This window comes from Drosophila miranda, chromosome XR (genome assembly GCF_003369915.1).
Source record: "Drosophila miranda strain MSH22 chromosome XR, D.miranda_PacBio2.1, whole genome shotgun sequence".
In the NCBI taxonomy this organism is placed as follows: Eukaryota; Metazoa; Arthropoda; class Insecta; order Diptera; family Drosophilidae; genus Drosophila; species Drosophila miranda.
Genome location: NC_046674.1, coordinates 26,981,875 through 27,006,981, shown reverse-complemented (window position 1 = coordinate 27,006,981; position 25,107 = coordinate 26,981,875). Strand labels below are relative to the sequence as shown.

The 25,107-nt window shown below is 45.0% G+C and overlaps 2 protein-coding genes and 2 pseudogenes across 2 annotated transcripts; 2 read left to right on the top strand and 2 right to left on the bottom strand.

Annotated features, from left to right (window-relative positions):
- Window positions 1–16,110: 16,110 nt before the first annotated feature.
- On the top strand, window positions 16,111–18,333 carry LOC108165259 (protein giant). The gene is made up of 2 exons (XM_033388092.1): window positions 16,111–16,318; window positions 16,402–18,333. The coding sequence occupies exons 1-2, from the start codon at window positions 16,264–16,266 to the stop codon at window positions 17,826–17,828; spliced, it is 1,482 nt and encodes a 493-aa protein (XP_033243983.1). The 5' UTR covers window positions 16,111–16,263; the 3' UTR covers window positions 17,829–18,333.
- A 38-nt stretch (window positions 18,334–18,371) lies between these two features.
- LOC108165478 lies at window positions 18,372–19,569 on the bottom strand. The gene is made up of 4 exons (XM_017301529.2): window positions 19,362–19,569; window positions 19,246–19,296; window positions 18,736–19,083; window positions 18,372–18,650 (listed from the first exon to the last, which is right to left on the bottom strand). The coding sequence occupies exons 1-3, from the start codon at window positions 19,379–19,381 to the stop codon at window positions 18,780–18,782; spliced, it is 375 nt and encodes a 124-aa protein (XP_017157018.2). The 5' UTR covers window positions 19,382–19,569; the 3' UTR covers window positions 18,372–18,650; window positions 18,736–18,779.
- Window positions 19,570–20,455: 886 nt separating this feature from the next.
- Window positions 20,456–21,457, top strand: LOC117186080 (annotated as a pseudogene).
- A 405-nt stretch (window positions 21,458–21,862) lies between these two features.
- LOC117186803 lies at window positions 21,863–24,482 on the bottom strand (annotated as a pseudogene).
- Window positions 24,483–25,107: the final 625 nt, after the last annotated feature.

The following is a 25,107-nucleotide window of genomic DNA, read 5'->3' as shown; positions in this document are numbered from 1 at the left end:
AATATCAACTGTAGAAAGGGAGAAAAGCCCGATAGTATCCCTTGATTCCCCATAAAACAGTTTTCAGCCAATAAAGTGGGACATTCGCGGGTATTTGGGGGAAAAGAGCGTTGCAGATTGTGTAAGACAGGAACTCCAATGTCAAAATGCGATTAGTGTAAGGTTCTCCTGCTTTCTCTAATAACTATTAATATTATTTTTTTTCCTATCGAAACTAATGCTTCAAAATAATGGACTCATTTTACTTTACTTGCAACTTAATTTGTAGTATGACATTTTTCTATGAGGGTATCTGAGGGTATGTATCTAAATACACAATATAGTGGTACGATGTGACCGGCCTATTCCGAAAATAAGACTTAGAGAGAGAGAGAGAGAGACATGTTTGCAAAGAGCATACATAGTTTTTCGATTCGACCCAATCTATGCTGTCTATATTCATATTCATATGGTGAGCTCCCATGAGAAACCATCCTTTAATGATTGCTGTATGCAGAATAGTTATACTCCAGATCTTTATCCTCAAACTTCTTGCTGGAACTCGATTCAAGATCTCATGCTATATATGTACATATTAGCTTTGTGGTCAGCGGGTACTCCTGCTCTTGCGCCTGTTGGGAATGAGTCACTGTCTGTTCCTTCCCTGACCAGAATATACAATTATATAGCTCGAATCGAATCGAATCGAATCGAATCGAATCGATGCTGTCATTCCCCCTTTGCCTTTTGCTGTTTTAAGAGCAAGGAATCGGAGTGGAAGTGGAGTTTCTGTGGGCGATGGGATGGATGCGAAAAGAGTTTGACCAGACGAATTGCCAAACATTTTATTTAATCATCGACACGTGTTCTCTGGTTCTCGCTATTCAGAAATGGAAATGGGCATGCGAATTGCAATCAGATTGGGGTGGCACGGGTGGCAGAAACGGGGGATGACAATGACAGCCCTTAGATGGTGACGCTGGACCCCGTTCAACCCTTGGGCAACGCAACCCTTGCGTGATGTGAATCGAATCTCGTAACCGCTGAGCAAAATGGCGCTGGCTAAAAATGGCAACAACCAGTACAGCACCCAATTCCCAATCGAAATGCTTACAGGCAGGCTCGGATCGGATCGGCGCGAAGCCTAAGCTCCACTCCGCTGGGACCTACGGTTAATCCTCAGCAGAACCGAAACAGAAATCTGCCAGCTCCTAATTGGCATCTTGTTGTTCCAGGCATTGTGCCTGCATTCTTTACGAACAATCGAGATGTCAAGTGAGAGTCAAATAATGATGCATAACCCGGTGCTCGGGGTTCTAGATGCCGCAACCCAGATTATACTTCGGGAACATCATAATTTTCTTGTAATCGATTGCAGAAAAAAAGGCATCAAGTAAAAATATCCTACAAAAAGAGATCAGACAGACAAAAACCAACAAAAATCGAAACTCAAAATCCACAAGAAAAAGACGAAGGACAACAACAAACGACGGGCGGGCCTTAAACACACAAAGACCTCTCTCTCTCCCTCTCTCTCTCTCTCTTTCTCTCTCTCTCTCTCTCTCAATATATATCAGACTGCTGCCCATGTTTGTCCTTGGCCACGTGTAGAGCACACTCCAATCGCAAGCAAGAAGGGCACACGATCACGATCTGCCGAGCCATCACCGCCAGGTGAGAAGGCAAAACTGTCAATCAGGACGCCATCGGCCAGCGCATGTGTGATCGTGATCCCCGTCCTAATCGTGATACTTTGCTGATTTCAACCCCAGGCCGATCCGATCGGCGTCTGATTCGCCAGGCGATTGATCGACTCATGTATTGTATAGTATGTATGTTTACCTTTACCCCCATCCTCCCGCTCTCGCTCGGGCTATCCTACAGGCCCGCTAACCCGTTTCATCTGTGTTGACAATTCGCCAAAGATCTGCGAAATGTGTTTGCTCATGGCCCTAATCCAGTCCCTTATGGGGCGGCACGATCGATTCAGAGATTCATCGATCGATTCCCGAATTCCACGTGGCCAGCACGTGGCTGACTTGAGCCACAATTAAGTCTCTTGGATTGGAGATCCCTTGGATCCCTATTTCAAAATGAATTTCTGAATCATACAGAAGATTTTGTTGAAGATTGGCCAAGGAAATGTGGAAATACATCTCTGATAAAATATAGTACAGATTGACTTTCAATGAATGGGAGACTATGGTAAGAGACGTTTAATTTGGTCACCCCTTTAAGTGGGTGATGAGCCTTGCAGAAGTCTGAGCCTTTCGCTAACGAATAATAAATACCCAAGCTGATGTATTCAAAGATTGATCATTTATGAAAGACTGATTATGTATCTGGGATCAAATAATCTATATCTATAAATATTTAAGCGATAGGGTCGAAAGTCAAGGCTGATCAGTCCCTCTCTGACTGGAAGATCGGTGCACTCTGCTCAGCGTTGACAGATCGTTAGAGATCATCTCTGGGAGTGCTGCGAGATCATCGGAGGCACTACTAGCTTTAGTGGGCTTGACCAGTGGCTTCGCAAGTCTCCTCAGCAGATCTACCTATGCAGCATCTCACATCCTTGTGGCAGTGATCCCATTTCCCATTCCCAGCCCAGATAATCGTCACAGCCTCTACTCAAGTAATTTTTCAATTGACCTAACAATTGGTCTAAGCTCGTGAGCAGTTGAGCTCGTTGGTCGCCGATCCGAGGATCTGAAGATCTAATCTTCCGGATTTACGTGAAACTTTTGCAATAAGTAGTGCATAACAATAAATTGAACTTGGACCGGGCTCGGGGTCGGATCTGTAGCAGAAGCCGGAGTAAGAGCCGCAACATTATTTGGCAATATACGAGCAGGCGAGTGGCCTAATCTGGTGGACTGGACGACTGATCCATTGCTCGCTCCCCGGCACCATCCTCTACCCCGGCAGCCTCGATTCGCCGATGTCGTAGTCCGTGCGTAATCTGAGATTAAATTAAAATGTCGCAGGCGCGCATTCATAATCAGGCCAAGACAGCGACAGGGGCATGGACGAGACTCACCTCTGTTTTGCGCTAAATCCCTTGGCTGGATGGCCTAATCCTTTCGGCTGTCCGTGCGCCTACCTGGTCCTCGTCCTGATCCAGTCCAGTGCCATGCAACAGTCGCGCTACACACGAATTAACCTGATTAAAATTGTATTTTTCCCAAATTTATGGGATTAAGTTCCGTTCAAGTTCCTTTAACTCGTTTAAGCTACCGGATTTAGTTCAAGTGCTCAATCCTAGGGCCTGCATCTCGAGCCATGAGCCGTGAGCTGAACCGCCGTGAGCCGATTTTTATTGGGCTGGCTTAATTAGCACAATTGTTTACAAAATTTACCTTTCGTCATGCTGCGAGCCGAAGAACCTGATGACCTGGCCAACTCGAGCAAGCCGTCCTGGATCTCGACAGATCTCCTGTGTGAAATCCATGGCACGCACACGCCCACAGCTCGGCGTGGGCTCGGCTCAGGCTCAGGCTCTCAGGCCCAGGCTGAGAATCAAATCAGCTCAAATCAGTTCGGCTCGGTACAGGTCTACTACTCGTTTGGTGTGAACCAAACAGCTTGAAATTCCATTTAAAAATTAGTCTAATCCAGAGCAAAGACACTGCTCGACGGTCCACATCCACATCCACTCTTCCTGTTCAAGACTCAACCAATTCCCCTTCCCTCCTTCCCACACAATTAGCTTATGCATCACAATGGAGGAGGATTTCAATGGGTATTGTATCATAAGGGCCTAGATGCAACCGATTTCCAGACTTGAAAGTTCCTTTCAATACTGTTCGTATCTTCCATCATCATAATCTGCATTTAGAGAATCTTCCTGCTGACTTCTACACATAAATATGGCCATGGCCATGTAGCAGTATTAGTGAGCTTTCAAATGCTGATTGCGCGCCTGAGACAAACAGAAAGCTTCAAAACATGTGTGAGTCGTGTCCGTGCCTGACCCCATCCACATCCAGATCCACTTCCGTTGGGCAGCTGGAAAGGCTTAAGAGGCTCGCCTATAGGCGCCTATACAACATTGTATGTAGTTCCTGTTGCGGTTATGGTTATGGCTATGGCTATGGCTATTTCTGTGGTGTTCCGAGGTTTCCTGGGAAGACGACATAAATTTTTCGGTTAAGCAAATAAATACAAATATTTATTTGTAAAAACAAACCACAAACGAAGATGATTCTCCGGCCCAAAGGCCTGTTGGTCATAGAAAAACAAATCGTTTGTATGGCTCGCTCTAGCCCCGAGAGACTGGCACAGGCCAAGCAGAAACACGTGCCCACTTATAATGTTTTCCTTAGAGTCGAGTCAGATCTGGGAACCCGAATTTACTCGCTTACTCCTTCTTTTGCTCCTTCCCATCCATTCATGCTGGAAAAACAAAGTGCAAGACAACGAATACATACATACATCGCTTTTCGAATAGCATTTCCCCGACATAAAGTTGCAATATGTTGTGTATTAGGACTTGAAGGATGGAAGCGGAGAGAGTCAGAGCAATTTCCATCTAAATCCCTGTCCGATCCGATCTGATGCGATGCGACTCCCTATCCAATTCACGCCAGACGCACGCGTGCGTTGACGCCCCCTCGAGATTAATAAGGATGTGCGGCGTGGCGTTTGTTTACTCTGCTCTAGCGGGAATGAAAGAAAGATCCTCTCTCTCTCCCCGAATCCTTTCACCGGTCCCTGTCTCTGCCACATGTGTTCACTTCCAGCTGCTGACCACACTGGACACCGAACATTGGACACTGGACACTGAACAGTGAGCACTGGACACAACAGCGAGGGCCGTCGCTCATTAAGCAGCCTTCCACTTAAGCATGAGTTGGCTGTTTTTGCATCTTTCATAAATGGGACCAAACAATGGAAGCCAGACTCGGCTCGGCTGTGATTCTTTCTGCATTGAATGTTCTCAAGGAACTCTGTTTCTCTGTTCCATCTATGATATACCCCTCTAGTTTGGAAAAAGGCACGAACCATTCCCGTTGAATGTTTTGATGTGTCTAAAAAGGAAAACTTTGTATATTTAACCAGAATCTCCTAAAATAAATCGGCTTTTGCGGCAAATACCAAATGGAAGCACTCGATCATCATACTGAAAGCAGATAAATCACAAGTATATAAGCTTGGGACTGATTTTAATAAAATAAAATAGGGAACCTACAATTAAGGTTCAATCAACCCAATTATCCCACTGAAATAAAAGCTATCTCAATAACTTAGCTTCTCTTCACAATATAATAACGATATTAAATACTTAACGTAGGAAACCCACAATTTAGGAACATATTCGAAAAACGACTCGATCATCATACTAAAAGGAGAGTTACCTCATGTAACTCAGCTTATCTTATACATATGAGAACAATATTGATTATTTAACATAGGAAACCCATAATTTGGGAACATATTCCAAAATCAACTCGATCAATATACTGGAAGCAGAGTTACCATAAGTAACTCAGCTTATCTTATACATATGAGAACAATATTGATTATTTAACATAGGAAACCCATAATTTGGGAACATATTCCAAAATCAACTCGATCAATATACTGGAAGCAGAGTTACCATAAGTAACTAAGCTTTTCTTAACAATATAAGAACAATATTAATTAATTAACATAGGAAACCCACAATTTGGGAACATATTCCAAAATCAACTCGATCAATATACTGGAAGCGGAATTACCACAAGTAACTAAGCTTCCCTTAACATTATTGGACTAATGTTGATTAAGTACCTAATACAAGAAACACATTATTTAGGGACAAAATCAACTCAATTATCCCTCGAAAAGCAAAACTATCTCCAGTAACTTAGCTTCTGCTACAACTGGCAATATAAATATTATCATTCAGCCAAGAACAACCAACATAAATGCTGACATGATGAACTTAAGATTGGTTCTTCAGCTAAACATATTATAATGTCAACCAGATCATCATACTGAAATAATCACAATCTTAAATCTGGACCAACTTCTCAATATTGGAGACCAAATTCAATTCAAGCTGCAGATCCTACGAGTATATAATATATGTACCTCAGATCAGAGCGAAAGGATCGAGGATCGCGCCTGAAGGCTGTAGGCTATTGAGGAACTTTCCTACAGGAGTTCCATTGAAACGATCCTCTGCTAACAATTAGTGTGGCTCGTGCAGCGAAACAATTCCACAGCCAGTGGTCCGACCAGGCCTCTGTTCTCTACTTTCTTCCTGATGTCCTCGTCCTCTGCTAATTATGCGTCGAAAAATTGAGCGCCTCAGATTACACTCCGCACAACAAAAACGCAACATGAGCCACAGTCGAGAGAGTCCGGGCGGTTGGGATTCAAATGGTAATGGAATTGGTAATGGAAATGCAAATGCCATCGGAGTTAATTAATCATGGCAAGAATTACTTGTGGCAAATTGTATGCAAGAACACAGAGCAACCGGAACCAAAGATCATTAGGACGGGATCTGCTGAATCGAAGCAGATCTTAGAGCAGTTGTGTATTGTGTGGGCTGGGAGTGAGTGGCGTGGCATATGTGAGTGTTCCCCTTTGTGTCCAGCGATTTGTTCGGAAACCCTACCTAATGGTCTTCGCTGACATACCAAACAATACACCGAACGATAAGTATAGATATGTGCATACTTACGATTATATTATATACTCCCATCGCCCATGTAGAGTGCCCTTTCAAAAGGATAGCGATAGGGCTGGGGCTGGGGATCGACATACTTCGAAGGTCAGTTCCCATAGAAAGAAAGCGAACTTCTTCTACAGAATGACCACAGAATGAGAAACTCTTTTCCACGCTCCAACGATCTTTATTTGGCAAACAGTCCCGTCCCTGAATGTGTTCCGATAATGACAAAAAGATAATCGGCGAAGGGTAACACAGGAAGTGATCTGATCTACTTTCTGCCAGAACATACCCATACCGTTTTCATTCCGATTCCGCATCATTTCCACTTGTTTGGCCACAAATTTGAGGTTGGCTAGACACCGATAATCTTATAATATTGCTGAGGAAATGTTTCTTCTCAAATTTCTCGGCTTATTGACAAAATATTTTCAGTATCAATGACAATGGCCAATGGAAAGATAGTAATAGTAGGAACATAGATATAAATAGGTACAGGCACAGGCATACGAAGAGGGCAGGTGCTCTTAATCTTCAGGTCCCGCCAAATCGATGAATTTGGAGATGGGGTGGCAGCCCAATTTGGGACAAACTAATTCCACGACTGTCTCTGGCCCTATAAATGTGTCAACGCGCCAAATTGATGAATGGCAAAGGGTGGTCCAGGGTGTTCGAGTCATTCCGGAAACAGCCCCAACTTTCACCCCAATACTCGTATCTCCGTCCTGAGGAGCTAAAAAGCTGAAGGGGTTGATGCTTCGTTTGAAGGAGAGAAAACAGTTTTGGGAAATTGCCAAAAGTGACCAAAGCAGCGGTCAGCATTGCGGTCAGCCAACAGCTCATTGAGCGATAGACCACTTGTAATCAACCCATCGCCATCCGGTCTTTGTTATCATTAAGCAACAGCAGGACAGGGCAGGGAGACCCTGGGACGGACCGAACCCTTTCATTTGTGGCTCGATGTCTAATAATGAAAATTTGCCCCCGATGCTGTCTCTCTGGCTGTCTCTCTGTCTGTCTGTATGTCTGTTGCTTGCTATTTATTTATTAAATACAAGAGACTCCCCTCTCATTCGCAGCATCACCCACACGGCTGGACAATGGACTGGGTCAGCTGGCCCAGCTGTCACATTTTCCCTAAGCCCATCTCCAACTCCATCTCCCATATCTCCCTCTCCCTCTCCTTCTCCTGCTCCAGGCCTCTGTCTCTGGCTTTAATGAAGTTGGACCCATGGACCCTGATTTCATTGCCCGAAAACTCGTTTTCATCCCGCAAACAAAATGAAGTTGCTGCAGACTCAATCTGGTGGTGTGTTAAGGGCCCTCCGACTGTGGTTGCGCTAGAGAATGAAGTTGAGCACAAGGGTTCGGCTCTGATTGGTTGGGCTCGCTCTCGCTCTGCTTCCCAGTCCCAGTTCGGTTTATTACGAGGAGTTTACGATATTGTTATGCGTTCACGATAAGCACGGCAAAATGGCGCAATCACTGGCAGTGGCAATGGCAATGGAGTCGATGGCATAGCATGGCGATGATGGCAACGATCGATCGCATACACACACTTACCTCTGCCTCAGGCATTGCTGTTTAAGCTTACCTTCTACGGTGTATTCTACTCTAACAAGGGGAGTTTTCAAATGCTCACCCATACTTGTGCAAATGGTTGTCCATCTGTCGCAGTGCATTAGCTTTTCTTAAACAAAACTTATCCTACTTGTTCAGGCATTCATGTAACTTTTGAGATATGGGCATTTCCATTCTGGCATTACGTTACGTTGGTTGAAAAAAGAGAATAAAAACGTCAAATTTGTAAAAGTTTTTAGTCCTAGTAGCATAGTAAATAAGTACTCCTCACGTTACGTTACCAAAAACAAAAGCCTTTTCGAGGTTGGGTTACAAAATTTTAAAACTGTGCCAATTGGGTAGGACTATCTGTATATAATTTTGTTTACTAATATATGAAATATTAAGTGTTCATTCTTGTTGCTAATAGACACAAAAACCTTTCCTGTTTTTTTCTTGTATTAAATCCGCAGGGGCATCGGACTATTTTACTGGCGTTACGTTACGAATATCCGCGGCGATAATAGCTCCCAATATACTGTTACATTTTATGGCATTTTTTCAGATAGTTTAATATTTTAAGTAGACTTTGTGACAGAACTTGTATTATTATTTCTATTATTATGTATTATTAGTAAAGGAAAACATGGTTATTAAAATACAACATTTCACATCAAAGTTAATTAAGTTAAATGTCAATTGGTTGAATTAGTTTACTTTCAATAAATTCAAAAATTATTATGGTTGTAACTACTCTGAAGAATTAGATAGAAATGGGGCTTAATGATTTTTAGCATGGTGGATATTTAGACGGATATGCCCATACAGGGTGTAATAGTAATCTGTTTTCAAAAAAATACTTATGTATTGAAATCCTTTGCCCCACTTGTCCTTAATTTTGATTGGGGTTGGCTCTCTCTCTCTACCTCTCTACCTAAGCTCAACCTTGACCTTAGCTTAACCTAAGCTCAACCTTGACCTTAGCTTAACCTGAGCTCAATCGTGCGCTTAACTTTTCAGTTAGGGAAGTCATTCAGTCAGCTTATCTAGCCCCTGGTCGTGACCGTGAAGATCGCGCGGATTGCTCAGACAGTGAGGTCTGAGCGAGATCTGGCCGCCTCGCAGGCACAGATCGGATCGGATCTGATCTGGCACTTGTGCCTGGGGGACTTACGCTCCCGGGCCACGCAATATTATGCGAGATTAACTTGAGGCCGCCAGATCAGATAGTCAGGCTTTGTCTCGTAGTCGCGTAGTCTCGTGTGCTGTTGCTGTTCGCTGTTGCTGTTTGTTGTTCCCTGTCCCTTCTATCTGCTGTCCTGTAGACAAATATTTGCGTTGCTTGTTCCAGGAATCAGGAATACAAAAAAAAAATGTGTCTTGAAGATGAAAATGAAAATTATGAAATGATATTCTCTGGCATAATTTTTGCCAGAATTGCAGACAAAGACAATGGCGTAGCCATTTGCATTTCCCATTTTGCACTTTCCCGTTGACAGTTCCGTTCCGAGTTGTGTTCCCAGTTGTTGGTACCGAGGAACAGTTTTTGCCACCTACAAAACTCCGGGACAAAAGGCTTAAACCGCTTAAAGACCGTTTAATCTCATGGATTTTGAGTTGCATGCCAGTTCCCGTTCACGTTCCCGTTCCGACCCGTTTTTAGTTTCATGTGAACGGAACAAAAAATCGAGGAAATCGAGATGGGACAAAATCAGTTGAAGTTGAAAATTGGCAATGGAAAAGGCAAAGGCAAAGGCAAATGTGGCTCTCGAGAAGACAACGAACGACCCAAGAACGAACGAAGAATAAAGATCATACAATGGGCGTGTCTGAGCCAAGGACTTTAGAGGGTTAAATGCTCATATTACGAGTGGCCAGGAGTCACTGTCAGCCGATTGGTCCTGGTCCCCAGCAAAAGAGTTATGCGGAATGAGGTTCAGGGTCCAGCTTAACATTTTCTCAAATCCTATTCCTTTTCCGTTTGCCTTTTTTCCGTTTGATTTCGATTGTATCTCTGTGGCTTGCATCCGTTCTGGCGAAGCAAAGATCGTGCGAGATGGATATGCTGATGGTGCGAACTGACAATTGACACAATTACCAGCCAGGACAGCGAAATCTGAAATCCATAAACCATAAACCGGTAGGAGCATCGAAGCCCCGTAAACCGTAGACCGAAGACCGCTGCAATGTCATTTTGACAGCAATTGTCTGGGCCCAACAATGCGCTGGAGGAGTAGCAGTAGTAGGAGTACTCCTAACGGAGTTTTGTGGGCGAATCGAACAAAAACGACTGAAACACCACACACAAAAACAAAACCAAAAAAAGGTGTTAAAATTTCAAGGGCCGCTTGATAGATTGTGTCCAAAGGCTGAGTCGGGGGCATACCGCATACTCGTACATAGGAACAACTCTTTTTATGTGGGTCCGATGCGATCCCCGTCACTTTGATTAACTCCGAATGGGTTCCGAATGTCGGATATTTGCCGCCTGCTAACGGTTCCCGGACCCGGACAATGGTAGATGGCAGCTAATCAACAGTAAAATGCATAAAATTAAGTGAGCAAATGAAAGGAAAGGAAGCTAAAGGGTGCTAGAGGGTGCCGCTATGCCGCTATGCCGCTACGGGTTGACATGCCACACACTCTCTCGTTGAGTTATTAGAAATGTGTCAGATTCTGCGCATAACTGTACCCAAAGCGGTTCACAGAGATTCATAAATATGTATGTATGCGTCTGCTATACAAACAATGGCCTAAACGTTGACAGTTCATCAAAACGAATGATGCATGCAAAATGAATCATCTATCCGTTCTATACGTTGAGCAGTGATCTCCGATCTCCCACGAGTCCCAGTCTCTCTATGATCAGCCATGAAATGTTGCCTCTTTGTTAGTCTTGTCTTGAATTTTCCCAACCATTTCGTAGCGTTGATGGGCGTTGCTGCAGCCACACCTCGGACACATCTTCTGGGATCTTCTGGATGGAACAACAGCTACAATACGAATGGCGTAAGGAAGTAGCAAGTTAGTTTTGCCCATTTAAATAGCACTCATGGCTCATGGGGTCATTGAGGTCTTTGTGGGCTTTGTCTTCGTCCGGTCAGAGGCGATTTGATGTGCATTATACGATTGCTGTTATGGATGTTGTGTGGGGTCTCTCGCACTCCTTCCCATCGATCACTGCCCAGCCCCCTCTAATCTTGTGTCACAGCAAAATGTTATCTCTCTCTCTCTCATTCCCAACTCTTTCTTTCTATCAATAGGATCAATATTTAATGTTCGATTGGGACTTATTTGGACTAAGCAAATTTCAGATAAGCACCAGCTCCGATGGGGTTGAGATTGAGGAACTTTACAACACGTAGACATCACTCTTTGAAGAGGCTTTCTGAGAGGCTTGCTGCGGATGGCTGGCTAATCACGGCCAAGTCCCGTCAGCCTGGGCCAAATGTCATTTGGGTAATCAAAACCGCACTAATTGGCATGGGGTAATGCAATACTCTGCTCCCTCTGATCTCTGATATCTGCGAGATCCCAGTGCACGCTTCGGTGGGTAACCATGAATGAACCGCAAGAATCCTGCCTGCCCGACGTCTCTCAATTAAAGAGATGCCATAATTGAGCAGCCTTTGCCAGGATTACGGCCAAAAAGAGGATAGAACTGAGACGGATACTGCGACTGCAACTGCAACTGCGACTGGAGTGCATAGGATAACAATTAGCAAAAGGATTTGATGGCAGCGCTAGGAGGACAGGACGGAAGCTAGCTCCGTCATTGTCCATTGTGCACCCTACCTTACCCTCTCTACTCTCTATGTACTTAACTTGTGTCTTTTTTAGTCTTCTTTCCCCTGCCCATGCCCCTACCCCTACCCCCGTTCCTGCCATTCCGCTGCACTTCCGTTTACGGAAGTGGCTAAAACCGAACAACCCAAAGGAGTCCTCATCCAATACCTGTTCCTGTTCTTATCCCTTACGTTTGTGCACTTTGCATATGGTATGAAAACAAACAAGTGAACGGCTGGACTGGAGATAGATCCCCTGTTTCGATGCGATCATGGCTGGTTAGTCTTTTGGTTCTACACAAACACACTCCACGACGAGAGAGGCTTTTGTCTCGGACTCGTCCTTCGGGGTCGGAGCACGTGTAATCCCCGTCCCAGTCCCCGTTCCCGTTCCGGGCCTCGTTCACTTCCTCGTTATCCGTAAGCCAAGTGCACAGCAGCTCCTATCTACAATACTTACTTCCTCATTAGCATGAGAGACTCTTCATCCGAATTGTCTGATGGGCTTAGGCTACGGAAAACTGCTGAAAACTGAATGAAACGACTGGACTGGCCAAACTAATATTCTATTTGAAAGTAATCTCATTTCATCAATTGTGTCGGACATCTGCCAGTAATCGCTTGGTATGTACATCAACATAGATTGCTCTTGGCATAGTGCTAGCTGCGATAAAAGCTTCTTATAAATAGTGGTTCTCTGAGCATTGCATCATCCGATACTGTTCCCTGGTGCCTTTTCTATAGAAGCAGATCCAGCTATGTTATAAATATTCACTATAATAGGGCCATAAACCTTTATAAAATCAGCATCTACATATATTTGTATCCATATAGAAAATAATCTTAAAGTAGGAGACAGAGAGAACTCATCTTTCTTGGTGGCTTTTTGGATGGCTCTGTGTCCATGCTTCGCCAATAAAAGTACTGAAAAAGTACAGCGGATGACAATATTTGAGGATGTTTGCCCATTAAGACAAAGGTGCCGGCAAGGAGTTAACATCGATTCCCCGAACCCAACCGCCGTGTCACCCTTTCTTTTTTTTTGGCAAGGCAAGGCAACGAGGCAAAGAGCGAGCAATATAATAAGTAAAAACCCCTTTCAGTCAATTAGTCGCTGATTTCTTTGTATTCCCGTGTTGCTGCGAACCAATATAAAAATCGATGTCACAATGGAAGGACCATACGATACCATACCATTCCATACCATACCGGATCGTACCCAAAGCGAACGAACCCTTTTTTAAGAGACGGTGTGCCTGTTTATGGCCGCTTAAAAAACGCGCTCTTCACAGGGCCAGCGGGCTTGCAGGGATTGTGGGACTTTTCACGCGAAGCGTCCATTATGCAATAAAAAACAACAAAAAAACGTTTCACGTTTTTTAGGCAACAGCTAATGTAGGTCTCGAAACGAAAATGTACGGGTGCGTGGAGTGGGTGACGGATGGCGGATGGCAACCCGTTCGAACCCGCGCTCTACCTGACTCCCTTAAAAAACGCGCTCAAGGTCGTCCAATGAAAGGATTGCACAAATATTGCATCTTAAGTCCTGAGCTCATTATAGCGAAGGGAGCGAAAGGATCGACAGGAGCGACAGGACAGCGGCATCGGCAGCAGCAGTCGATATATTTTATGGCATCATTTTTTAAGGTTCATTCTCTTTATATCTATGCCATATACCATCTTGTTTTTTCGCTGAATCTGGTTTTTACAACGAATTTGGCAACTCTTTGGCTTCGACTCTGCCCGCGACTTTTTATGGCCTTTCTCTTAGCTCGATCCGACTCGTTTCGGCCGAGATTGTCGCTCAGGTAAGCCGTCGCCTCAATGAGGGAATGTGTGCTCTTGTGTGTTGTGTTCATGAAAATGTTCGGATGAGTGGGTAAAATGTATGTTTAATCCACCATTTTTACGGTTGGATTAGCACAGGGATTAGCGGATAAGTTCGCGGTTTTTTACTGATTATCGAACTGCAGTGCACCTCACCTTTTTTGTGTGCCGAGATCTCTCTGGCTGAATGGAGCGATGATCGAGTGAATGAATGCCTGTTAAGGGCTATCAAAATATATTAAATATTAGAGGATTTACCTACAATATTTCGTTTGATTCGTCAGATCTGTTTTGGTATTTCCTAATAATTTGCATAAATATCCCATACCGAGAAATCACTTTGAGACACCAAATATCGATATTCATACTCAAAAAGAGCTACAATTCAGATAATTCGAGAAGCATCTTCTCCATATTCTCAGCCCTGATATTGACCCTCTCCACATCCGATACTTATGAGCAGGGTCTTCGCTAGCCTTGCACTTCCGTTTGCTCAAGTCGGAGACCACCGTTAGGATCACTGTTAAGTAAAGTTAAACAAACGTCTATCCCACGCCCAGACTCGTATAAGGAATAAATGCTAGCCAGCCAGAAGGCAAACAACATACCTTACGGGGACCGAGACTGGACACTTGTCGCGATGATCCTCGTGTTTGGCGGCGTCATGAATCAAAGTAGCTGCCAGCCATGTTTGTGGAAATGTTTGGTCCACAGATTGCAGTCCTGTCAGTCATCGGTGGCCTTGCCAGGATTCTGGGAAGACCTGGCCCTGGCCGAGTAGGATCCATTAGGATGCGAATTGAGACCACGCAGAAAGGGCTAAAGCTGCAACTGCAACTGCGACGGGGACGGGTTCTGACGGGCTAATTTCCATAATTTGTCACGCACAATCATTTTTGTAAGATGTCCATCGAATTCGCCAGCGAACACCAACACACACCCATAGGGATATGTGCGAGAGGTTATGTGAGAGGATTGAACGGGGCTGGGCTGGTCAGCAGAAGGATCTCGGGACAAAAGCGCACAGCAAACGGATTTAGCATTTGGCATTCGCAACCCTTGAGCATTCAAAATACTGAGCATCTATCATAAGCAAACCATCTCTTCTCTCATCTCCGCTGCTCTTTTTTCTGTCCTTGTTGTACCTCTATACACTCCCTCTATACGCTCTATACCGTTTGCTCCCTGCTGTTTTGAGCCAGAAGCACGACTCGGTCCTAATTGATGCCGAGCAATCTGATGTAAAGCCTCGCTAGATGGTAATGTTATGGGTTTTCAAGGTATGATAATGATATGATGTGCAGTGGGGTACAACAAACCATTCGGAATGTTTGGTTGGGTTTCATTTTCAAAGATATTTTTCAGAGAATGAAGAATTAACTTCAGTTATTGAAAGTGTTCATAGAATCATAGAACAGTAATCATAATATTCGCACTTTAAAGAAAAGTTATCCATACTTTCATATCTATTCATATACGTATTTATCATATAACCCATCCAGAATCACACAGAACATTATGATTTTGCATATGTAATCATATTTTTCAGTTTTTATACCTATTCAGATATCATTGCTTTTCCAGAGATAATGTATCTATGCGATTTGTGGATAAATATCTCACTAGATCCCACTAGTATATTTAACGTTAATTCTCTTCGAATGACACTTGCGTTCCTTTTACACATTACTTCTTTTTTTCTTAATTTTGATATCATAAGTTAATCAATTGCTGTCATAATATCCAGCCAAATGGATTGTATATACCATATTTATGACATAATTACCTATTCGATCCCTGTTTGTAAAGTGCTTTCTATAAATCTATCCAGATCCTATAGATCATAAATCTTATTAAGAACTAGTATTTATCTATTTCAAGCTTTTTGGGTCGGGGAAAATTACACAAAAAATTATAAACTCTTGCGCTTAAATTATAGGATAGGATAGGATATGGCATAAACAGGCGCAGCGGCAGCGAAGGAAATTTTCGCGAAAATGAAAACCAAAAGTCTCTGTCGACAGTGGCAGAGAGGCAGCAGCACCCACACCCGCAGCAGCCGCACCGCACCCTCGTAAAACCCTTTGATGCTGGACAGAGCGAGATGCAATCCCCGAAGTGGAGGAGAAAAGGACAGCGATAGTCTCCGTCACCCCTTTGCTGTCCGCCTACCTACCTGCGTGACATTGACTGACATCGGGTTCGGATTCGACTTCGTCGTCAGCTTCGGCTCTGGCTCTGGCCCTCCGGCTGCGTCGGCGCAGCCGGGTTCGGCAGTATAAAAGGCGGTCGGGCTGCCGAAAGGAAATCAGTTTGCATTCGCCAACGTCAGAGTCAGCGTCACGTCACCTACACCACACACACACAGAGAGAGAGAGCGAGCTAGAGAGCTAGCAGAACATCAGTTTACAGTTATCACGCTTTGGATTAATCAACCGTTAGTCAGACATCATGCTGATGCACGAGAAACTCATGTCCGGACAGTTCTTCAACGACCTGAAGACTGGTAAGTTAGCCACGCCCCCGAGTCCCCCGTCCAACGACAGCTTACTAAGAAATCCCTCCTCCTTCTTCTCTCTTTTTAAATAGATCGCAAGCCTTTGCTGCACCACCACCACCATCACCAGTACCACAACCACCATCACCACCACCAGCAATCGTCGCCGCAGCAGCCGCACCATCACCATCAGCAGCACCAGCAGCAGCAGCATCTGCAGCAACAGCATCTGCATCTGCAGCACAGCCAATTGCAGCAGCAGAGCCTGGCCCTGCCCAAAATGGATCTCTACACCGCCTACGCCTATCAGCAGCAGCTCCTTGGCGCTGCCCTCAGCCAACAGCAGCAGCAGCAACAGCAGCAGCATCAACAGCAACTGCAGCAGGCAACAGTTGGAGGAGCTGCCTCCGCCGAGGTCCTTGATCTGTCACGCCGCTGCGACAGCGTGGAGACGCCCCGGAAGACTCCCTCACCCTACCAGACCAACTACAGCTACGGCAGCGGCTCGCCCTCGACCTCACCCACAGCCACGGGCTCCGTCTCCGGCTCCGGCTCTGGCTCTATCCCAAGCAGCCTTCTGTACTCCGTCCAACAGCAGCAACAGCAGCTGGCCAGCCTCTATCCGGCCTTTTACTACGGCAACATAAAGCAGGAGCCGTCCGCCCCCAAGGTCACACCTAATGCCAATGCCAGTGCCACGGCCACTGCCAGCCTCCTGCAGACATTCGCTGCTGCCTCGGCGGCTGCCGCCGCTGCAGCTGTGGGGGTTTCCCCACGACCGGCCAGCAATGCCAGCACCATGCAGATCGATGTTTTGGAGACCCCACAATCGCCGCCCGCAGCCCAGACCACCAACAACAGCAGCACCACCGCCTCCACCACTCCTACCAGCAGCACCGTAGCGAACAGCGCCTCCGACACGGGCAAGAACACACGCCCCTTCAAGGCATTCCCCCGCGACCCACTAGTGATTGCCGCCAACTTTGCGGCCACGGATGTTCTCCTGGACAACCCGCGCGTTGAGCGCTACACCGAGTACCGGAAGCGGGTACTCGAACAGATCCGCAGCTCGAACGGCGGCTCTCGCACCGTGACGAACCCCAAAATGCGTCGCACCAACTCCCGCAGCGGCAGCGTCAACGAGGGCAGCTCCTCGAACAACAACAGCGAGAGCGAGGATCGTGCGGCCGCCGAGGAATCCAGCGATTGCGACTCGCATGCCGGCAACTTCGAGTCCAAGTCTACCACCGGCTCTCACTCGAACGGCAGCTCCTCTGGGGCGGCCAATGCCAGCTTCCAGCCGTCCAGCGGCGGACAGGTGAAGGATGCCGCCTACTACGAGCGGCGTCGTAAGAATAACGCGGCAGCCAAGAAGTCGCGCGACCGTCGCCGCATCAAGGAGGACGAGATTGCCATCCGGGCCGCCTACCTGGAGCGCCAGAACATCGAGCTGCTGTGCCAGATTGATGCGCTCAAGGCGCAGCTGGCCGCCTTCACGGCCAAGGTAGCCACTGCCTAGACGATCCTCGATCAACGATCACCGATTACTGATCATTGATCCACGATCATCGATCCCAATCGCCAGAGCCAAATCCGGCTGCTTGTTGCGTTGAACGCGTGCGAGTCTCAGTTCAGATTGGTTTCGATTCGCCAGCCAGTTCCTATCTATATGAATTTTTTTTTGGGTCAGCTTATCTGTGAATATAGCCTGGGGGCTCTCATCTTCTATCTGAGCTGTACAACCTCGCACCACGCTCCTTTATCCCTCGCATTTAAGTACTTTAAGTCCTTGGATATGTACACCGCCGCGGATACGTTATATTTGTAAAATGTAGTTCCTCCCAATTGCATCCTCGCATTCTCCCCAGTTAATCAGCGAAACAGCTCCTGCTCTTATCCTGCGCCTATGCACAGCCCTACCCTACCCTACCATCATTGTAGAAGTCCCCACTAGTCGTAGTTTACGGTTTAAGCGAATTTTTTTATAGTTTCTAAGTGCAAAATAAAATAAAAAATCCACAACAGATTATATCATTCTTTCCTTATTCTGTCACTGCGCAAGGGGCCCGCTTAGAGTCCGTGAAGAAGAGATATCAATTGGATTGGTTAATATACTAAGTATATCCCTGAGGAATTTTTTTGCATTTAACAAAACGAAATGAAAGAACTGTTTATATCGGATTATCTGCTAATTTGTATAATCTACTCGTACTCGTATTCAAAGTCATCGTAATCCAATCCCAGTGACCTGGGACCTCCTTTCTGATGACCTGTGGGGAAATCTCCTGCGCCTGTGCCTGCGACTAGTCCAGGGGATCTCCGAAACCCCTTACAGAAGAGGCTTAAGGAGGAGGGAGAGGCCACACGCACACAAATGTTAGTCAGCCAAATCGAATCGAATCGGATCGTGGACAGCTTATAGTTACCTATTTCTTCGGTGGATTGCAGCTCCAGGCCAAGGAATACAACCTCATTGGTCTCTGTACAAATTGCGACTTGTGGTATTGTATTGCTGGTCCCATTTTTCCTCCCAGCTAAGAAGATTCCCGACAGCGATAGCAGGCTCTTTTGGATTGTCCATGGGATGCTTGCGCTTGCGTCCGTTGGGTTGCCCAATGGGTGGCCATGGCTCTGGCAATATCGACCTGCTGAGCTCCTCGTCGATTTTTTCCTTACGCTCCATCACTTGTTTTTTCCATGCTTCCTCCCACACAAGAAGATTGTGGACAGCCTTTTCGTCAACCGGATTGCACCCTGGTCTGGGCTGCCAAGCGCTGGGGGTTAGGCAAGGTGGGGAACTATAGACTTATAACTCTGTGAATGAAATCCGAGACTGCTTTAAGTTTTTCGCTGCAGTGGATAGGATATATATGTACATCATGTGCAGCTTATGCGATAGCCTACCGAGTATTTCTGCAGAAGATGCATCTTCTTACCTTGAAATTTCATCGTTGACGTCATTCTGCGCTTCATCCTCGAATAATGCACTGAAATATAGAATTTTTGCATAGTGTTTTGCATGAAAATGAAATGAAAATGTTCTTTTAAATACCTCATAGTTTCTTGCTCCATGATCTTCCTTTTTTGTTGTATACTCGCTCTGTCCTAATTCCCTGGTGTCTGTATTGTTCAGATGGCTCCTTTTAATTGAATCCTTTTTTTACCAATGAAGTGGAGTGGAAATATTGGTTTTTTACTTGTCACAAAAAATGCAACTCTGGCTTGGACTGAGCACTGGCCAGTGTTGCTCAGCGTTAAGCCCAATCAAGTCACGAAATGTCTTTTAACACATACATGTTCCGTGCACCGATGAACTTTTCCTGTACTGTACTGTTTTCTCCACTTTTTTGTTTGTTGCTGTTTGTTGATTAATTAATAATACAAAGGGGTTGCGTTATGGTTTGATCAATTCTCTATATTTTCCTAATTTTCTTACGCGGACCGCACTGAACCTATTTTATGCACTTACTTTCTACGAGGAAAACGCTCTGCTCTGCTACTTCACTTCACAGAAGGTCCAAAGCTCCTAGACTAACGGGAATGATTTAAAATTATTATGGCTCTTAACGAATAGCGTGGCATATAAGACGCATTAAATTTAACAGCTAACAATGTAAGGACATCATTTCATGTCGCTACTTGGTTCATATCCTGTGTTTTAAATTGGTAAAAAAAAATCTATATTTACATTTTAGGTTCTTGAAACGCTGAACCCAGAAGATTCTGAATCTATTGAGCTGGCAAAAGAGCTGGTAGACGCGAAGGTGCTACCATTAGCAAAGTCAATGGATTCATTTAAGAAAGCTGAAAAAATTGTTCATAACATAACTGGTGGTTTTGGAATAGATTTCAAAACGTCAGAGCCTCTTAAATAATAATTTAGAGAAAATGTTGTATATTTCCCCTAGTTTACTAGTTGACAATTGTTAATCAAATTTCAATATATATATCACCTTTAAATCGTTTTTATATTATTGTGATTTGATTAACATATTAAATTTGTGCATATTCTTTGCAGAATATGCATATGTTATTATTATTATGCATACTTTGGCATATATTATGCATATGCATATACAAATATGTAAGAAAGCCAAGCCTCGAAAACCATCGATTACGATTCGCTTTTGACGCATACATTGTACAATGTGCAGTATTAAATAAATAGTTTAAAATGGAAAAAAAATCTCAAATATATTTTATTTTATTGAGATGTAATTGGGATGTAGATAACAGTGGCGCCATTCGGTTTTATTCATTTTCTGACAGTCTGGCAGCGCCTATTACAGCTGCTGAAGCGAACGCACCGTTATACTGTACAAATGTAGGCAATGTGAAAATAATTAAATAAATCGAAAATCTCTCATTATGAGTCAAATGCTGTTAATTTTCAGTAGCTAATCGACAAATTGAGCTTGTGCTTACCACGCCGAAGCGCAATCACTTGCTAAGGATGTTCCCCCATCTGCACCAGGTGTCAGATTCTCGGCCGCAGTGCATATGGTACAGTTTTTAAGTCAATTTATCGCGGTATTTTTGACCCAATAAAATGGATATATCTTATTGATCGCTTCTGAACTATGAACAGATTACTCCGCTCGAAGATTATCAAGGGACAGGCTGTCTGTACGCTGCACAATAAGTCGCATTTGCTGAATTTGGATCACACAAACATTGTGCGTCTCATAATAACAGAGTCCGCTGTTGCCTTTAGTATTATCGTTATGGAGTGTCCGTAGGATACTGGACACGCTAGCGTTGGCGTTCATCCACAGAGTGCTGTATGTGATTCGGTTGGACATTGTGGCTGCTCTGCGCTACTGTGTGCTCAACGTGCTCCGCGTGGACTTCAAGCCTGCCAAAATTTTGGTAACTGCCAGCGCAACTACATTTCCAGGCTGTGCTACATAGGGTCATACATTAAAATTGGCGAGTTTTAAGCCCGCCAGAGCCAGAGCAATGCCAGGGGCACCCTGTCTCTGCAAGCCCTGCGCTCGGATCCACTTTCAGGCGCCTCGGCCACTCCCTGGTTTGGCATGTGTCAAATGCAGTGCAGTCGCTGCAACGACTCCATCACTTACCAAGTGGTCAAGCCCTCTCCGGCGACTACCCCAAGAGAGCACCCCTCGTCGGCTGTAACGTGAATTTGTACGTGAGTGAAAGCAGTTCTCGGGCGGATATATTAGCGTGCCGCAATCTAAATTTGAAAACATCGTGCAGCAGTAGCCGTGAGCTAAAGAGGAAGCACACGCAGAACAGATACACGCTTTATTTTGATAGTCCGGCGCTATCGGATCTCAACCTAAGCTGCTGGGGATCGAGCCTAATTTCCACACGAGCCCTATTCTTCTGAGGAATAACCTGGAGCTCATCTTGAGCAGAAGCTCTCCCGCCGGCTTGCTTTTCGGCTTATGTCGTGATTAGGTCGTGTTCGTTTGTAATTTGTTTGTATTATTTGCACTGTTTTATAAGCTTTTACCATAGCAATCTTTCGATTGATTGATCTTTGATTGAATATTACATTAGGGGCAAGACAGGTGTGGGTCAATAATTTATATTTTGTAACTTCTTTTTCGTTTAGAAGAAGTGAAGATATTTTGTTAGTTTTCTGCCTAAACAAAATACATAGGGTTCGTCTTCATGAACTCTGACACTATCAAACGCTTTGCGTACTCCTCCTGGGGAGAACGAAACTTGGTGCAGCTGGAAGAAAAGCAGTCAAGATGACATTATCAGAACGAAAATATGAAACAATAATAATAATAATATCGCACCCAGTAAGGTAGACACGTCCACGTGCCGCAGCCAAATGTGCCAAATATGCCGGAGCCGGATAAGACACTGCGAGGTTGCAACGAGGAAACATGTGACAAAGATTGTATGTCAATTTCTGCAGTACATCAATATCCAAGTTGCCCGTATTCTCGATTACGTTGTAACGCGTCGGCTTGGCCGTCCCCTGAATCGACTGATGGCTGACCATGAAGAACTGCATCTCATTGGGATGGACAATGGTGCGATCGACGACGGTTCCCGGAACAACGTTGTTGAACTTGTTGTATTGCGATGGAACTCCGTTCGGAAAGAAGCGCGTATGATGCCGCTTAACTACAATGACGCAGCAAATCTTGGGCTTAATGTGCAGCTTAAAGAAGGCGAAGGTCGATTAGTGATATACTATACTGCAGGCGGCAGAAATTCCCCTCAACTCTTTATTCTTGATGTTGGGAAACTGGCCATCGCTTACGCCATCACGATAATAGATTATGTGCTCGGGGTAGGATTGTTGGAACTTATGATAGACACGCAAGTGCTATGTGCCATGTCCTCGATCTCCTCCAGGGCAGAGCGTTGCAAGCGATATTGCATGTTATATGAAGCCCCGAATGGATCGTGGGAGGCGGCAACACCCACCACACTGGGGATCTCTCGCTGATCGGGCGACGGATGAGTCACATCGGCACCCAAAAACATAGTGCTCTTTAGCAGACAGTGCAGGTCATCCCTTAGCTTGTGATTGGTGCCGTTCAGTTTGGAATTGACCTTAAGTAGAATGCTACCAATAACCTGCGCGTTACATTTGCGCTCGACTGTGATCTGCTTGATGCATTGTGTAAGAATGCCGTGCTGCAGCTCAGCCTTTTGCTTCACGACATCATAAAGGTGCCCGAAATTTGGTATAATAACGAACACCACATCAAATTGATTCTTTTTGAAATAGCGGAAATGAGCATCTAGTTCACGTTCATCCTTGTAGTACAGTTTCTCGGCCTTGGCATCCAGGCACAGATTGACTTTGCGACTCTTCTGAAGAACCTGCCACGAAAATTAGGCAGGATCCTGCAATGCAATGCAAAGAACTTACCATCTTCTGAAGCTCGTCCACATACAGGTAGTTAATCTTGCTGTAGAGTATGGCCCATTTATGTGACTTTGGCTTGGGTTCAAGGAATTGCATGCCATCCATGCGCCACGAACCGTTCCTCACCGAAGCCAAATTGTTTTTGTACTCAATCTGAGGCGCATTGAGCGTGCGTGTATTCACGACGATGAAGTCACTGCCCAGACGTATGCCAAAGTGGCTGATGGTCGGGTCTAAATTGTGCCTGAAATATTCCATCAAGCGGATGATCTTGGCCTTCCTCTCGTTGGTGGAAGTGGCAGCATACTTAATCATGGCCGCCACCTGATTAGCTCCATCCTTGCGCTGCGATACGATGAAAAGAAATCAAATTAGGAAATGATTTGCAGTGAAAGAAACTAGTTTAACTCACATTCAGTGTCTGCCCATCCTCAATGCGACATAGTTCGATAGGCAAGTAAATGTGCTTCAACGGCGGCCCAACATGCAAGCAGAGAAGGTTCGGAAACTTTAAATTATACTGCCGAGACTTGTAGTACTCTGCAACGGTCATTTCTTTTCCATCCAGCTCAAATGTCTGAGTGCTAGCCGGAACCTTACAAAGCCCGTTGACTCTGAAGACGCGCGGGGCGCTGCCAAGACAGGCAGGCGGCTCGTAAATTATATTCATGCCCGTTAGGAATGATTCAATATCAGAACGCTTATAGTCAAGATTTGTGCTTTTGTCAATTTTCTGTTGCTGATACTGCTCTAAATAGTCAATGATCGTCATGGCCTTCGGAAAGGACTTGTGCGATATGTCCACATTGACAAACGGGCGATCGCCAAGCACGAATGTTTGATAGAGCCCAACCAGAGCTTCGTAGCCGTCGTTAAGATCAAATGCACTTCCGGGCTCAGGCCTTTTGAAGAAGGAGCGACCGGCGCGTATGGCGGTGTTATGACAGGGTGCTGCCAACACAACCTCCAGACACTGCAAGGCTCGCATGGGCTTGTCATATATCTTATCCTTCATATAGCTGTAAAAATGGAAAATTGCATTATGCCGATTCTCTGCCGACACATTTCGTTCAGTATAACGGTCCACTCACCTTCTCAGCGAGTTCAGATCGACCTCCAAGTCCTCCGTCTCCTTGAGTTCCAGAGTGTAATTCAGGATACGGCCATGGCGATCTGTTACCTGGACGGCAGGAAAGCAAGTTTCACTTCAAAGGTGCATCAAGCTCGGCGACAACACAACGGCGACACAACGGCGACACTTTCACTTCTTGGCCCTGGGAGCTGCATTTTAGCTTCACAACTGAGTAGCACGATGCAAGTTAACGTACCCAATTCTATTGAGCTCTTATACGAGTTGTAAACAATCTTTGGCTTTTCAAAACGAAAACAATTTCAATCTTGGGCCTCCGCCTAATTGATTTCTAAGATGTACAATCTCAATGGCTCCCGCCACAATCCCAATCTTTGACACTCGCCTAAATGGAAAACCAATGTTTGCCCACACCCGGCTTCTCATAAACAATCTCACACCCGGCTTTCTGCAGATCCTGCACTTTGGGCATTTTACAGTTCTCTCTTTGGATGACGAAATCCAATACTCGGGATGGCGAAATCAATTGAAATGTTTATAGAAAAACTATTCCCGAAAGGGATCGACGATGCAAAGATCAAAAAGTTCAAGTCAGTCTTGATCCAGAAGCGACACCGAAAAGTCGAGCTAAAAACTAAGATCGCGCAAACCCTTTGTCCGGAATCCTTTGTGACCCTCAACTTAAATCTATATCTGTAAACTTAGAAGTTAAATAAAAACTTTTTAAAAACGCAATCCGCTACCGCAGTTATTTAATTGGCGCCCAACGTGGGGCGACGTTGTATAAAAAGCACCGAATAATAAAAGTGTTACGTCGTGCCGAAACCCGAAGGACAATTAATTAAT

What these genes read in the sequence shown, in the direction of transcription:
- LOC108165478 (XM_017301529.2), bottom strand. Translation starts at nt 19,381, where the DNA reads ATGGAGCAAGAAACTATGAG. An exon ending in ATGGAGCAAGAAACTATGAG is followed by an intron (nt 19,297 to 19,361) that starts GTATTTAAAAGA and finishes TCTATATTTCAG; the next exon opens with TGCATTATTCGAGGATGAAG. An exon ending in GTCAACGATGAAATTTCAAG is followed by an intron (nt 19,084 to 19,245) that starts GTAAGAAGATGC and finishes CCTAACCCCCAG; the next exon opens with CGCTTGGCAGCCCAGACCAG.
- LOC108165259 (XM_033388092.1), top strand. Translation starts at nt 16,264, where the DNA reads ATGCTGATGCACGAGAAACTCATGTCCGGACAGTTCTTCAACGACCTG. An exon ending in CTTCAACGACCTGAAGACTG is followed by an intron (nt 16,319 to 16,401) that starts GTAAGTTAGCCA and finishes CTTTTTAAATAG; the next exon opens with ATCGCAAGCCTTTGCTGCAC.